Source organism: Pseudophryne corroboree, chromosome 1, assembly GCF_028390025.1.
Source record: "Pseudophryne corroboree isolate aPseCor3 chromosome 1, aPseCor3.hap2, whole genome shotgun sequence".
NCBI classification, from domain to species: domain Eukaryota; kingdom Metazoa; phylum Chordata; class Amphibia; order Anura; family Myobatrachidae; genus Pseudophryne; species Pseudophryne corroboree.
The window spans coordinates 437,205,959-437,222,759 of record NC_086444.1 but is presented as its reverse complement, the minus strand read 5'-3'; the positions used below and the strand labels follow the sequence as shown (position 1 = coordinate 437,222,759).

The window sequence follows — 16,801 nt, the reverse complement described above, 5'->3', positions numbered from 1 at the left end:
CAGCCCTATGTGGGTGCAAACAAAAGTCAGCGAGTCTGGAGCTACCATAAGTACGGCACAAAACTGTACTCACTTGCACAGACTTGCAGGACGAGTCTAATTGAAATGACCCCTGCGAATAGAACTAAGACAATAGTGTAATGTTATTCTGCAGGGCTGTAGTGTGACTATGATAGGACTGGAAGCACCAGAGATGAAGAATGTTTGAAACAGATTAATGGTGGAGTCAAGCACTTCTCTTAATGGTGTTCAGACGGGATCAATCCATTTATCTCAATAAAACATGCTCCATCTGTAGATTATATCAATGCTAAGTGTTGATAAATAAGGGAAACTATTTCATGTTAACACTCATTCCTCTAATGGGCCCTACACACTTACAGATCTCACTGCACGATATGAACGTTCTCGTTCATTAATGAACGAGAACTTGTTCATATCGTGCAGTGTGTAGGCACCAACGATTAATGATACAAGGCCCCGCACTCGTTAATCGCTGGTGCCAAGTCGCTTATGCATGCAGGCCAATATGAACAATCTCGTCCACATTAGCATGTACTGCTATGGAGCCAGGTGACGGGGGGAGTGAAGAAACTCCCCCCCCCACCGCCGGGTCGCCCGTTGGCCATATCCGCCGTCGGGCAGCCTGGCGACGGATCGTTGAGTGTGTAGGGCCCATTACTACTAGTGTCCAATGAGCATTACAAGTTCCATTTTTAAATCTGTTATTTTTAAGGGAATCATTTTTATTTGAGCAAAATAAGAAAATTATTATTTAATGAAACAGGTCATCCAATGAGTGGTGGAGTACAAATACCTATACCATATTAAATTTTGGACAAACCACATGATAAAACCAGATATGAAAGATGTTTATAAGGATGGAGAGGACAACTTACCGGCACCCCAACTTGACCAACCAATTAACTGAGATGAGACCCCTTTACTTTTGGGCAATTGAAAATCGTCACAGCTTTATTTATTACTCACATAAATCACAACCAAACAAATCGCAGGATAAGGAAACGGAAGCGGTGCGCAAAGGCTCTTCCAACGTTGTACCAACTGGGGCGTGCCCGTCCCCACCTTGGGGGTACGCGGCCATGCCCCCTACAATTTTGGTATCACCTGAGGCGTGCAAGTCCCCACCTTAGGGGAACGCACCCATGCCCCCTAATACTGTGTCCACTGACCGTTTGGTAGCGCTTGAAATCCACACAAGTCAGATCACTGGTGCAGCTGTACTTATTATGGACAATTATTGCCTTGTTCACCACCCTCTACCAGCTGCTTGGATTGGTGCTCTCTCACACCATTTAGAGAAGTGAGAGGGCTTGCGTAGTCTTCACTGTGTATGTAAACTTGGTGCTTCTACCAGGTTAGGGCAGCCCCGCCACACAGCCGCTCACATTAGTGAATTCTCTTATTCCAGATCCTGTACCCAGTCTCTATAATAATGGCCCCCTTTGCCATGCTTAGATCCCATAATGTGTGAATTATGGATTGATTTTATTATTGAATGTCTTAAAATATTTGGCAAAATATAGGTAAACAAATTATACCTTTTGCTTTCTGAGTTCATTCCACACGACACAGTTGATTTTGTAGTAGACAGTGAAGATCTTGGCAATAGAGACTGACCAATGACTTGATCTACTCTATATATGTGCAAACATGTCCTTCCTAGTGCATAATGTTAGATGCTGAAAAAGGTTTCTTGGCCCTTTACGTCTAGAGAGCTCAGGTGAGCAAGCTTCAATGGTAACATTCTCAATGGGATACTTGCCTTATACTAGCATTCAACTCTAATGGTATCAGCTAATGGTGTCACATCAACTTGGAACCATTGGTTGAAAAAAATGTGGGTATTATGGTTGGGATAGCAAAGCATATAATTGTTCTTTATGCATATTATGTTCAATTTAAAATATGTAGAGAAATTGTATAGACAGATAGCACTCCAGATTTAAGAGTTATTTTATATGATGCTTAAGTTGTTTTCTTAACTACAGTCTGATAAACAAAAGGCAAAGGATCCAGAGCCTGAGCAGTAGAATAAATTGTGATGTAAGAGTCTGTTAATAAGGCGCTCTTTTTTCCGCTGGTATAATGATCAATTTCTGAATAAGTGTGCAGCACTTCAATCTCTTTGTCTGGCGGTGAGAGTAGATCCAATGGTGGAAATGTTTTGAAGCTTTTAGCAGCATGGTCCTTTGAATTGGCATTTATTCTTTTAGGAACTTCTGTTGATGAATGTTTTTCATTTTCTAGGAATGGATGTAGGGTGATTTCTGAATATAAATCATCTTCTTTTACCTTTAATAGTAACAGATGTGATCATTACATTTTTTTGATTAAACTTTTGGAGATACAGGAGTTTGGCAAAGAGGCTTTGATTTACGAATTTAAAACGGCAATTGTAATAAATGCAAAATAAGGCTTGTTTAGCATTTGTTATAGTTGCGTCACTGGGAGCCGGCTGAGAGAGATTCAGAGGACCCTCCCTGGACAAATTTGCAAAAGAGTAGCCCATAGGCTACTATAAGCTAACTCCATATTGAGAGGAGCACTGATTAGATTATTTGCTAATGAAATGGCTTGTCGGAAGGAGCTAACCAAGTTTGAAAAGGGGATCATCATAGTACCTACAGTAAAGCATGGAGGTGGTGGCATTAAACTGCGGGCCTGTTTCAGCTGGTTTGGCATGTGTTCACTAGTTGTAAAGCATGGTCACATTAACTCTGAGAAGTTCAGTGATATTCTTGATAACTCAGTGCTCCCTACATTGTGGAAATTTTATGGGGACTACAAATGTTTTTATCAGGGCAACAATGCTACCTGTCATGTTTCCAGGGTGACGCTGGACTGGTATACAGAGAATTCAGTAACCTAGATGGACTGGCCAGCTCATCCAGATCTTAACCCCACTGAGAACCTCTGGGACGAATTGGAGCGGTGTGTTCTAGGCTGACTCGACCTTCTTCAGTGTCACAGTTTTACTAAAGCAATGTGAAAAAAAGATTTTTCACATTGGTTTTACATTATTTTATATGCAAAAGAATATACTATAGGGCAATTTGAGGTGAATTATCAAAATTATCCTCCAATCTCTTAAATTTGCATTAAAGATTGCATTTCCCATACTTGTAATGGGAAATGTGATCTGCCCAAATGTACTAAAAACAAAAAAAATTTAAAAGAAATACTTGAGGACGCCCTGTCATAATAACACTATCTAGAGATAGTGTTATCAGGACTTCCAACTGGTTCCCCTACTCCTGCATAGCCTTCTGTGCCTGCTGGCAGTGAAGGCTGAGCTAGGATTGGGCCCCTTTGATCAGCCATGTGTGTCTGATAAACAGACACACAGGCTGATCACTATGTAAAGAAAAAAGTTAAAAAAATTATACTTACCTGCACCCAGGAGCCGGTGATCTGTGATTAGATCGCTGTGCTCCTGCTGTGACCCCCAGTGCGAGAGATTTAAATGATCATCCTGGTGGATATATGAAAAACCTGGGAGGAATTGATGGTCTATCATGGTAACCAATGAATATCTAGATACCTGCACACATATGGTGATGTGCTATATGCCTGAACACAATATATGTTGTGAGTGTATATTTATAAAGCACCATTTCCCTATTTAAATAAGGGTGATTGCACTATTGTGGTCTATTCTTTCTCTTTCCTGTTCCATATCTTAACATGAATGAGCTGAAACAAAAAGTGCTTGAAGACATTTTGGGTTGACTCAGGATAACAGAAGAGATTCACGTCTATCTGTATCATCTGCCCCTAATGAAATCCTAACACGGGGGACATTGGTCACTTGCCTCTGCCATCAGCCAATACAGGGAGGTGTGGCGAGCCCCCTTCTAAGTAAATAATAAAAGTATAAGGGGTCCTACACAGGGGCAAATGGGGGCGGGTGGGTGCGATCGAACACTCTCCAACCCCCCACACATCACGCAGCTGGGTGAGAGAGGAGTGGCTGCTTCTGCAGCTGTTTCTCTCCCCAGTGCAGCTGCACACAGCAGCTGCAGCAGTCACTCCTCTCTCTCCCTGTTCCAAGTGCCGGTGCTGTCTACAATAGGGAAGGGGGGCAGAGGGACCTGGGTAAAGAGTACCCGCCGCCTCCTCTCGATACCACTGCTGTCAGCTGTGATCATAAATGTAGAGAAACATGGCTCCAGCGTTGCTACGGCTGCAACCAGTCTACATAGCCATAGGGGACACTCTAACAGTCGATGTTTCTTGCATACAGTCTGCCTACTTTATGTGTACACAGTTACAAATCAGTTTGCGATGTCTCTGGTGGGTGTCTCTCATCTTTTCAGGGTGGCAGCTTCACTTGCTAAGATTAGCAGTTCCAAAGCCTAAAAATCGTAATTGCAGAAGCAATTGCGTAAAAATATGATTTAGGCCAAGTATTCTGTGCAAATATTGCCTGGATGGGATGCAGTAAAAATCCCGGCAGTCAGGATCCCAACACCCGGAAGACCAACAGCAGAATCCCAATGGACAGAATACAGACAGATCCCACTGGTAAGTACAGGGGGTAAGGATTAGGCTGCGGGAGGGGTTAGGGTTAGACCGTGGGAGGGTTAGGGCTAGGCTACAGTTATGGCTAGGGTTAAAATAATTACTGGAATCCATTGGGATTATGGGGGTAATTCCGACCTGATCGCTCGCTAGCTGTTTTTTTGCAGTCCTGCATTTGCCTAGTCACCACTCACCGGGAAGTGTATGTTAGCTGTGCAAGTGTGCGATCGCATGTGCAACCGAGCGGTACAAAAAGATCTTGGGCAGTTTGAGTTGCCCAGGACTTACTCAGCCACTGCGATCACTACAGCCTGTCCGGGGCCGGAATTGACGTCAGATATCCGCCCTGCAAACGCTTGGACCTGCCTGCGTTTTTCCAACCACTCCCTGAAAACGGTCAGTTGCCCCCCACAAACGCCCTCTTCCTGTCAATCTCCTTGCGATCGGCTGTGCGAATGGATTCTTCGTAAAACCCATCGCACAGCAATGATCCGCTTTGTACCCGTGCGACGCGCCTGACCTGATCGCAGCGCAGCAAAAAACACTAGCGAGCGATCAGGTCTGAATGACCCCCCTATGTCCGTCAGAATCCTGCTGTAACTGACGGAATTTTGAAAACAACCCACCTGCATGTTCACAATTACAACTCACTGATTTTTGGACATGACATATCTGACATCTGCATACATGAACCATTTCATAAGAATGCTTTTTCAAGGTATTGTTGTTAGTGCCTTGAAATAGGAGATCTCCTTTCTTTTGAATGTTATACTTGTTCTACCTTTCACAGTGTATTAGGTGTCTGAATAGGGTGTGGTTAGGTCGACATGAGTTTTGTCGACATACATTGAGTCAACCACATTTGGTCGACATGCATTAGGTCGACATGGTCAGAAGGTCAACATGGAAAAAGGTCAACATGAGTTTTTTTTTACTTTTTTTGGTGTCGTTTTCTTCGTAACGTAACTGGGAACCCCAATTAGTGCACAGTGTCTGCTCGCATGGCTCGCTTCGCTCACCATGCTTTGGGCATGGTGCCTCGCTCCGCTACTGCTGCACAGGTTGCCATTCCCAATTGCAGTCCATGTGGATCAATAAGTATGAAAAAGTTAAAATAATTGAAAAAATTGTGAAAAACGCATGTCGACCTTTTTCCTTGTCGATGTAATGCATGTCAACCCAATGTATGTCGACCTAATGACTGCCATCCATCTGAATAGATTGTAGAGTTTGAGAAGTTATCATGAGTTATTGGAACGCAGTGCATTATTGAAATAATAAATAAGACTTACATGTGATGTTGATACTAAGTTTTCGGCCTTCTCTAGGGGGAAGAGAAATAGATGAGAATACATATCTGAATGTTAAATTATGCTGTTCTAATACAGTTACTTTACTAGGAGAGTGATTTTCTCCAGTGCCGTTCTTTACTGTATGTCAGTACTCTTTGTGTCACTGATAGTGTATATTGCACATTAGAATTTATTAAGTAATTACAATTCTCTATCTTTATACACTGCTCAAAAAAATAAAGGGAACACTAAAATAACACATCCTAGATCTGAATGAATTAAATATTCTTATTAAATACTTTGTTCTTTACATAGTTGAATGTGCTGACAACAAAATCACACAAAAATTATCAATGGAAATCAAATTTATTAACCCATGGAGGTCTGGATTTGGAGTCACACTCAAAATTAAAGTGGAAAAACACACTACAGGCTGATCCAACTTTGATGTAATGTCCTTAAAACAAGTCAAAATGAGGCTCAGTAGTGTGTGTGTGGCCTCGACGTGCCTGTATGACCTCCCTACAATGCCTGGGCATGCTCCTGATGAGGTGGCGGATGGTCTTCTGAGGGACAGTTGGTGGATGGAGCGAGACATGATGTCCCAGATGTACTCAATTGGATTCAGGTCAGGGGAATGAGCGGGCCAGTCCATAGCATCAATGCCTTCGTCTCGCAGGAACTGCTGACACACTCCAGCCACATGAGGTCTAGCATTGTCTTGCATTAGGAGGAACCCAGGGCCAACCGCACCAGCATATGGTCTCACAAGGGGTCTGAGGATCTAATCTCGGTACCTAATGGCAGTCAGGCTACCTCTGGCGAGCACATGGAGGCCTGTGCGGCCCCCCAAAGAAATGCCACCCCACACCATTACTGACCCACTGCCAAACCGGTCATGCTGGAGGATGTTGCAGGCAGCAGAACGTTCTCCTTGGCGTCTCCAGACTCTGTCAAGTCTGTCACATGTGCTCAGTGAGAACCTGCTTTCATCTGTGAAGAGCACAGGGCGCCAGTGGCAAATTTGCCAATCTTGGTGTTCTCTGGCAAATGCCAAACGTCCTGCACGGTGTTGGGCTGTAAGCACAACCCCCACCTGTGGACGTCGGGCCCTCATACCACCCTCATGGAGTCTGTTTCTGATCATTTGAGTAGACACATGCACATTTGTGGCTTGCTGGAGGTCATTTTGCAGGGCTCTGGCAGTGCTCCTCCTGTTCCTCCTTGCATAAAGGCGGAGGTAGTGGTCCTGCTGCTGGGTTGTTGCCCTCCTACGGCCTTCTCCACGTCTCCTGATGTACTGGCCTGTCTCCTGGTAGCGCCTCCATGCTCTGGACACTACGCTGACAGACACAGCTAACCTTCTTGCCACAGCTCGCATTGATGTGCCATCCTGGATGAGCTGCACCACCTAAGCCACTTGTGTGGGTTGTAGACTCCGTCTCATGCTACCACTAGAGTGAAAGCACCGTCAGCTTTCAAAAGTGACCAAAACATCAGCCAGAAAGCATAGGAGCTGAGAAGTGGTCTGTGGTCACCACCTGCAGAACAACTCCTTTATTGGGGGGTGTCTTGCTAATTGCCTATAATTTCCACCTGTTGTCTATTCCATTTGAACAACAGCATGTGAAATTGATTATCAATCAGTGTTGCTTCCTAAGTGGACAGTTTGATTTCACAGAAGTGTGATTGACTTGGAGTTACATTGTGTTGTTTAATTGTTCCCTTTATTTTTTTGAGCAGTGTATTTTATACAAAACTAACATACTGTGGGTCTGATTCAGTCAGATGCATATTTTTTTATGGACACAAATTGCAAGTTTTAGCATATACTCAAAAGTGAATTTACACAGTCGGACAGATCTTGTCCGGTCCTCTCTTTGGGGTCTAGGTATTAAGCCTTGGAGAGAGATAAAGTGGATGGAGATAATGGCGTAATTCAGTTGAATGCTATGCCGATGTTTTTGCAATGAGGATTCAGTCGCAAAGGGATAGACAGGAAATGACCGTTTGACGGTGGTAACTTGGTGGTAGCGGGGAGTGGTTGTAAAAACACAGAAGTGTCATGGTCGTTTATGGGGCATGTATGTAACTGCAAGCTCCTGCGTACAAAAACATGGCGCCTGCTACGTCTAGTCTACGTAGCTATAGACCTACTCGAGCAGTCGATATTAAACGTTCTTGCATATAGGCTGCGTATGTGTATGCAAAATGTAAATGAGTTGTGTTCGCTCCAGTGGGCATCTATTTTCATTTCTGGATGGCAGCTTCACTTGCTAACATTAGTGGTTGCGTGGAGTAGAAAAGTGGAATTGCAAATGCAATAGGGTACAAATCTGTAAGTTCCAACCAACCAACCAACCTGCTCTTGGCTGTCATTGTTTTCAAACACAGCCTGTATCATGGCAGTTAGGAGCTGACTGGCTGGCACTTTATCTCTCTTCAAGGCTTAGTACTGTACATACAGTAGATACATTTACGTGAAATAAGAGTTTCTAGATGGGAACTGGGCAGCGACCATGTGACTGCACGGAACTGTTCTGTGATATGGGAGTTTCATGGGAGGGATTTGGGTATGTAGGTAGAGTTCCGTGCTATTTTGAATCATGTGTACAGAGAAGGGACACGTGTTTCAGACAGATTTCTTGCACCTACATTACTGTAGCATTGGGCGTTAGCAAGTGCCAATACTTATGATGACTTTGCAGCTGTGGGCAGAAAATCAGTGGGCGGAGCAGCTTCCCACTTGATGCTGCACGGATACTGGCCTACATAAACCGCATTAGCACAAGGTAGTAAATCTGGCTTCCACAGCATCATGCAAAAACGGCTACTTTGTATCCAATATCAGTCCCTATATCATACCTGCCAACTGTCACGATTTTCACGGGACAGTCCTGTTTTTTTGGACTGTCCCACCCAAGGGTCGAAGTGCCCAGTGGTGGGGGGACAGTTGGGAGACTATTCACTGGAGACAGAGGGAGATGGGGCATGCCATCAGCTCACAGAGTGCTGGCCATGCTCCGTCAGAGACAAAAATATGGCCAAGGCTCGCGATCGCAGCAGTCCCGTGAAGCCACGCCCCCTTTTCCATAGCCCAAGCCTTCTTTTCAAAATAGTCCCTCATCCACTAACATAAATGTTGGGACGTATGTCTATATGTTAATAGATAGTAATAATGGACAGATGTTCATCCTAGTAAAAGCTACACATTACTTGTACTCACTTTTCTGAGCTCTCCTAAACAGCAAGAAAGCTACAGCAGCCGATGCTGACAAAAATAAGCTGCCACCTGCCATGTAATAGCTCCAGTATGGTATGGAATCTAAATAAGTAAATAAGATTCAGAGATTAAAACACAAGATTCATAAACTGGGAAAAGAATGTTAATAACAAAAGTTGAAATGGAAACTGTTATAAAATACATTCACAGCCTTTCTATTTTGTGGGGAGGCTTAATTGTCGTCAATAGACACTGCAGCTTAGCAGGGTGTGGCTCAATAGATCTACAGTAAAAAGATAGACAATCAATAGGTCGATACCATATGGTTGACATGTAAAAGATCGACATTGCAAATAGTCTACTTTGTCTAAAGTTGAAAGGTACGAAAGGTCGACAGTGCTAAAATGTCAACATGCAAATAGTCGGCACAAACAATGTCGACACAGGTTTTTTCTTTTGGGGGTTATTCATCACGCCTCAGGCAAGGTGGCTCGCTCTGCTACAGCTGTGCTTGCCACAGGTTACTATTCCCATTCATATTCCACATGGATAGTAAATGGACCAAAAGATGAAAAAATAAAACTTGTGTTGACCATTGTCACTTTGAACTTTTGAACCTATCTACCTTTTGTACATGTCGACCTTTTACCTGTGTCTAAGGTCAACACAGGTACCTTTTGTACCTGTCACAGGGGCATAACTCCCAGAGGCAATGGAGACGCCTGCCTCCGGGCTCCAAGTCCTTAAGGGGCACCTACAGCAGCACCTGTGTGGTTCACAGCGGGATCCAAGAGTGACCGCTGCTTTTACAACAGAGCTCTGTATTGCACCCACTACTGCTGCTGCAGAGCTAATCAGCTCTGTCCCAGGAGATTCGATAGGGGACAGGATAGCTCCTGTCTGGTACTGATCAGTCCGCATTGCAGCAAATGACAGTACACGCACTGCTGCTACTGGGCTGTTAGATGGGACCTGACGGAGAATGCTGATTCTGCATGCTGCAGGCTGCTGAATCACAGCCCTGCTGGAGCCCTGACAATTCACTGCGGGCTCTGGTCCCTGTAGACCGGCTGAGATCACTATCTATATAATTCTGTTTATATAAACACACAGACACACACAGACCATAGTGGGGGGTACACCAAAGTACAATGTGCCTCCGGGCAACTGGAATGAACTTACGCTGCTGATCTCTCGACCTTAAACACAGTCGACTTTTTACCTGTTGGCCTTTTACCATGGTGACCTATTGCATGTTGGCCATATGGGGTCGACCTATTGGCTGTCCTATTGTTGGGGGGTTAGATTTTGGCACCACCGGGGAAGATAGGGGTTGCGCTGTGACGTGGGGGGGGAAAGTTGGTCGGGGTTAGGTTGTGAAAAGGGAGGTTAAGGGGGGTTGGTGGGGAAGGTAAGTATACTTACCTCACCCCTGTTGGGATCTACTCCATTGAGACGCCGCTGTTGGTCATATGGCCGCCGACATCCCAACTACCAGTAAATGGTATCACACACGATTAACTATGACACAATAGATATGGAGAAAGAATGCTTGGCACAGGCACAATTGTATATGTGTGGTATAGGGTCATTATGTGACTAGTGGGCCTGTTTATAAATCATTTTGGGAATACCGTCAAATATTAAGGCCCAGATTTCTCAAGACTTGGATAATGACAAATTGCACGGTGATAAAGTACCAGTCAATCAGCTCCTAACTGCCATGTCACAGGCTGTGTTTGAAAATGACCGTTAGGAGCTAGTTGTTTGGTACTTTATCACCGTGCAATTTATCACTCTACAAGGCTTAATAAATCTGGGCCTAAGTATCCCCAGGAGCTACAGTATGTACAGGCTGCACCAATTCCTGGAGAGTGGAATCCCGGGATAATCCCACACTCCTGATGGTTCCAGATCAATATTATGCTGGCAAGGCAGATGTACTAAGTCCCCTCAGTCACTTCTTCCAGGAATCCCGGGATTCCACTCTCCATGAATTGGTGACTATACTGTAAATTGACCTGTTGGAGCTGATGTGAAAAAGATGGAAATGCCCCTGTTTCAATTTTAATTTTATTTGTGGAAAAAATTTCAGTGTTTTGAATTACTTGGCATTGGATACGTATCTATGTGGTCCAACTCATAAACCTCAGATGACATAAAAAGGAAAAGATACCTTTATGGGCATTTACCAAGCAGGCTTACACGTAAGCTTCATGTAAGCGTACGTGCATATTGGTGTTACACATGGTGTTTTTTTCCAAGTGATTGAAGGGGTGCAACAACTGGTGGAAGAAAACTTCTTGTAAAAGGGTCCACAACTTATTTCTGCTGTATTCACTGAGTGTCTATCCACCTTTGGACATTTTTTAGATTGAAAATACTACACTATATTGTTTTTATTGTTGTTTGCATTTCATGTACCTGGAGCAATACTGTGACCGGTGAATTGTGGACTTTCAACACACCAAAAACAACCGTGTGTGAAGTATATACGTGTTTTACTGGTCTAAGTGCAATTGCATATGGTATCTTTTTATCCTTGTCTAGTAATGATGTCCAGCGTAATGTAGACAAAGCTGATGAGAGTACAGAAAAAGTTGGAGTTATTGTGATATGTTCATCATATTAACCCCTGTTAGTCTGGGATCAGAGAGTTAGGGTATTGAGTGGTTAGGGTATTGAGACATTCAATTTATTATACAAAGGGGGCTATCCTATTAGTTACGATAATTGGTTGCATGAAAAAAATGGTCTTTTATCGTGTTTTCTGCCCAATGGTCATTATCGGACTATCCAATTATAGACTTTTTTTTGTGCAACCAATTACCCATTTTCACACGGAAACACATATGATCTGTGAAAAGCCACAGACCTATACGATTTCACAGCAATCATCACAGAAAAAGCTTTACTTATCAGGGGATTTGGTGTCACCTTCCTAAGGCAGGCAACACAAAATCCACAAAAAAGTGGCAACATTGGGGATAATAGGATAGCCCCAAGCAAGTCAATTAGCTGTGGAAAATAACCGGCACCAATTGTCTGTCTGGCACAGGGCACCAAAAAATCTAGTTATGGCTTTGCCATGACCATCCAGTCAATGACCGCAATTATGGAATGGCCGGTGACATACTTTCAGTGGGCCTGCGCCATAGCAATTTCCCAGTGGGTCCTTCATGAGCCAGTCCAACACTGAATCTACCCCTTAACTGGGGGAAAAAACACTTGTAAATCCCATCTACAAGTTCAAACCCCATTTCCCATCAAAACAACACCCCAAAATACATGTCCCATATAATTAAACCCATTTTTGAGATTTTAACAGGTGATCTTCTAAAATTTCACATCATGATTGCCCAATTTGTGTCATATGAATGCATCCACATGCATGATTAACCATTGGAAGACTTGTAACATGTTCTGCTCTCAGTCCCAAATATTTCCCCCTACTTTTCACCTACTCTGGGGCTGCAAACTGAAAATCAGTATTAATTCCCACTAATTGACACCTGTGCTAACTCTGATTTCTAATTGAACAGCAAAATCTCACATTAAACAATTTTAGCCGACTAGCAGCTAATCGATTTGGTGTTTCAATTTCTCATTTTTACTATATACGTACTGCTATGTTGAAAGAGATTAATATTTTTTTTTCATTGGCTTTTACTTATAGATAATCATGGTGAAAATTAAGTTAAGTTCTAAAAGTACTGTAACCAGGAATGAATTTAGGGGACAAGCCGCCCCCAGGCACGACAGTATTGGTTTCCCCCATCATGTCACTGCCCCCTTCATGTTGGGGCCTCCCGACTGCCAAAGCAGCAGCAACCTCACCCCCACCCCTCCACCACTACAATTTACTGACCATTGCCCCCTCCTTCCTCACCAGCTAGAAAATAAAAAAACAAGTTGTAATGTCAAAATAAAAAAAAAAGAATCACCTGGCCTCATCTGGCCATCGGTCTTGCAGGGCTCCCATGCAAGAGAGCCTTCTGTTCCGCCCTCACGTGCCTAGTGGGAAATCTACCACTGACTGTAACCCATTAATCAGAACACCCAAGACACCGTAGTTATTTAAGGTTTGAACTAGGTATACAGAAATACAGTTTAATTGTAACATAAATGATTTAGGAGTAGCAACTAATCTTCATATGCTCTAGAATTATCCATGGCTGCTACAAGACATTCTGGTTACCTGTATCCCATTCCATGATTTGTATATGATACAAATCAATGATTGATTCTGTGACAAAAGACTTCTGTAATGTTTATAAAAATGTAAAAAAGGATAAAGGGACACTAAGAGCGCTTCTGTACTCTGAAGCTGGCTGGATAGCACTCCTGGTTTCACCAAGAAAACAAAACGAGCTTAAATTTATATATATGGAGGGCAAACTAGCGCCTGGATTCACTACTGTAAACAGTTCACTGAGAGTGCCTGTTTGCATGGGTGGTTTGTGAGTAATGCTTCAATTATTATTAATAAGAATAATAATAATAATTGTATTCATATAGCGCTCTTTCTCCAATAGGACTCAATGCATAGCTAGAGGTATGTTTACTATAGGTCGATATTCCTCTATTTCAAATGATAAAATTCTATTGAAATTGATGTTGGGTTACAGAGGCTAAAACTAGTGATGAGCGAGGTTCGGTTTTACTCGGTTTTACTCGGTTTTACTCGGTTCTCAAAACGGCATCTTATTGGCTATCCAAAACACGTGACATCCGTGAGCCAATAAGATGCCGTTTTGAGAACCGAGTAAAACCGAGTAAAACCGAACCCGCTCATCACTAGCTAAAACACACATTTACTACATACTTGCCTACTTATGAAAAGAAGTTTCAGGGAGATTGTAAGTGTTAGCAGAATGTGCCGCGCCGCTGATGGGGCGTGTCTAGCTCCACCCCACTCAGGGGTGTGTCCTGCAGTGGCACATGAAACTATAGTATAAAGTTGCGTGTAGAACTTGCAAATAACATTTGTTCCTTTTATGTGAGGCCACTGAAGGAGAGATTGGCTTCCTTTTACACTAACCCAATACCCAAATTCTGACAGGAGAAAAGGAAGCAACTGGGTACTGAGTGTCACAGGTATTTCCTGCCCCCAGAGAGAGTCATGGATGGCCGTCAGTTGCTTCCCTTTCTGCTGCCCAGCCACCATTCACTCCAGTTCTGGTTGATTAAATTCCCTTACATTTAGACTGTCCACTGTGGGGGGGGGGGGGAGAGGGGAGGGAGAGGCCACCACTGCTGCCACCGCTGCTGAGCACAGTAGCCTCCGCTCAGTAGCCTCCGCTCAGACTGTTCTCCTGTGCACTGCTAGTTGGTGGCCACTGTTACCCACAACCCCTTGGTGGCTTGCCTTTAAGTAAGATGTCATGATGCTGTAACATTCCCTGTGCAGGCCCCAGGACCCAGGTTCTCACTCTTCCCCAAAATTCCCATCTCTCTTCTATTTTCCTGTCTCCCACTATTCCTACCATCTTCCCTTCCCATTTCTCCTGTTTTCCCCCTATTCTTCCACCTATTCCTCCTATCACCCCCTATTCTTCCTTCTACTCTACCAGTCTCTCCCTATTTTTCCTGTCTCCCCTTTTTACAACATTCTTTTTTGACATTCCTAATACTGTATGTTCAGCCCATCTTATACTGCTTTTCTAACGGTGCTGTCTATGTATTGGAGGTCACAAGGGCACTCCAACAAATAGAACACTCCTATGGTGCTTGTGTCAACATATTTTGCAGAAGTCCACAACACTGACCCAACTGCCTTGAAATTTCTTGGAATCAAGAAAGTATCAAGACCTGGAGAGGAGGGGATTATGCAGCCCAGATATCCAAGGAAAAGATCCAAGTGAATCTATCATCTTAGAACTCTCAATCCCCTAGGTCTGAATATAGATTATGATCTTGTTTTTTTCTGTAACATAGGGTTTCCAGTGACACCTGTAGTAATACACCGCCTATATTTGTTCCTTCCTACACTCCCCAATGACCATAAATCTATTATCATTATAACTTGACCATGCCCACCATTGCGAAAGACCACTCTTCTAGTGTTCTCGAACAGTTTTCATAAAAGTATTTATTTTTCCATATAATTTTCCACAATTGATAAAGGCAGTAATAGAAAGCTTTCTATCTATACCTACTCATTTGCAATACCTCTATGGTCTATTATACATATATCAATAATTAATATTCTAATACCCACTTTGGCAACTATATGAAGAGGACACCAAATATGGGAATTTTACATACTTCTCACTCAACGCCATTGAACATTATGACTCTCTCTCTCTCTTTCTCTCTCTCTCTCTCTCTCTCTCTCTCTCTCTCTCTCTCTATATATATATATATATATATATATATAAAGACAATACCGTCTCTCTGGGAAGGATTACTACTTCACTCCACCATGCAATAAGAACCAGGCAACACTCCACGGATTTTTGAAAGCATAAAAAAGCGTATTCAAGGCATTCAGATAACAGGTGCAGACATAGTTAGACACCAACGTTTCAACGCCTCTAGGGAGTTTTTCTCAAGGTGCTATGCTGTGCAGGGATAATTTTTTATCATCCCACTGTCAGATTCTCGACTGATTTGGATTCCATATAAGGAGCCGTGCATCGCGGCCATTTTCACTCCAGTCTCGGAAAGATAGTGAGAGGACGTGTCTCGGTCCTCAGTGTTTGTGTGGGGGCGGGAAAGTGAGGTGGCGAGTCTAGTGCTGTCTTGTGCTGCTCAGTCCAGTCCAGTGTAGTCAGTGTGTTATGCTGCATCAGTCCAGCCAGTCACAGTGTTGGTGTCCTCTGCTGCTATATGTCCCCAGTGCTGCTGGCTGCTGTATAAGTCCCTTGCATTTTTACTGTGTTGTCTTGCATCATACCAGCGGTAGTGTCTTGTACAGCATCAGTCCAGTGACCATTCACAGTGGTGGTGTCCTCTGCTGTCATATATCCAGTGTAGCTGTATAGGTCCCTTTCAGTGGTGCTGTGTTGTCTTGCATTAGACCAGGGGAAGTGTCTTGTTCAGTATCAGTCCAGTGACCAGTCACTGTGGTGGTGTCCTCTGCTGCCATATATCCAGTGTTATTGCCGTATAATTCTGGTGATATTGGTGTATAATTCCTGTGATATTGGCGTATATTTCCCGTAATACTGCCGTATAATTCCAGTTATCCTGCCGTATAATTCCATATAAATCCATATAATTCCGTATAAATTCAGTCCAGTGGTGCTGCCATATAAGTTCAGTGGTGCTGTCCTGTGCTGTATATTATTTACTCCAAATAAAGGGGTTATTAATATTTAATCAAAATAATTTTTACAGGCTTTGCCCTGTGAGGTGTAGGGGTACGATCCCTTGTGCCGCATATTGTGTTATATAACTCCAGAAAAATAATGGAGAACAAACATTTGGAGGATAAAATAGGGAAAGATCAAGAACCACTTCCTCCTAGTGCTGAAGCTGCTGCCACTAGCCATGACATAGACAATGAAATTCTATCAACGTCGTCTGCCAGGGCCGATGCCCATTGTGATAGTAGAGGGCATGTAAAATCCAAAAAGCCAAAGTTCAGTAAAAAGACCCAAAAAAAGAAATTTAAATGGTCTGAGGAGAAATGTAAACTTGCCAATATGTCATTTACGACACGGAGTGGCAAGGAACGGCTGAGGCGCTGGCCTATGTTCATGACTAGTGGTTCAGCTTCACATGACGATGGAAGCCC

General features: G+C 43.3%; 1 protein-coding gene across 1 annotated transcript in view; it reads right to left on the bottom strand.

Annotated features, from left to right (window-relative positions):
• Nucleotides 1-956: 956 nt before the first annotated feature.
• The window catches only part of LOC134897660 (uncharacterized), a 72,228-nt gene continuing 56,383 nt past the window's right edge, over nucleotides 957-16,801 (bottom strand). Inside the window, exons 6-8 of the mRNA XM_063914031.1 lie at nucleotides 9,064-9,162; nucleotides 5,838-5,869; nucleotides 957-2,316 (exon numbers count right to left, since the gene is read on the bottom strand). Of these exons, the coding sequence (XP_063770101.1) occupies nucleotides 1,990-2,316; nucleotides 5,838-5,869; nucleotides 9,064-9,162 (458 nt within the window). The 3' untranslated portion in view covers nucleotides 957-1,989. The remainder of the gene's footprint in view (nucleotides 2,317-5,837; nucleotides 5,870-9,063; nucleotides 9,163-16,801) is intronic.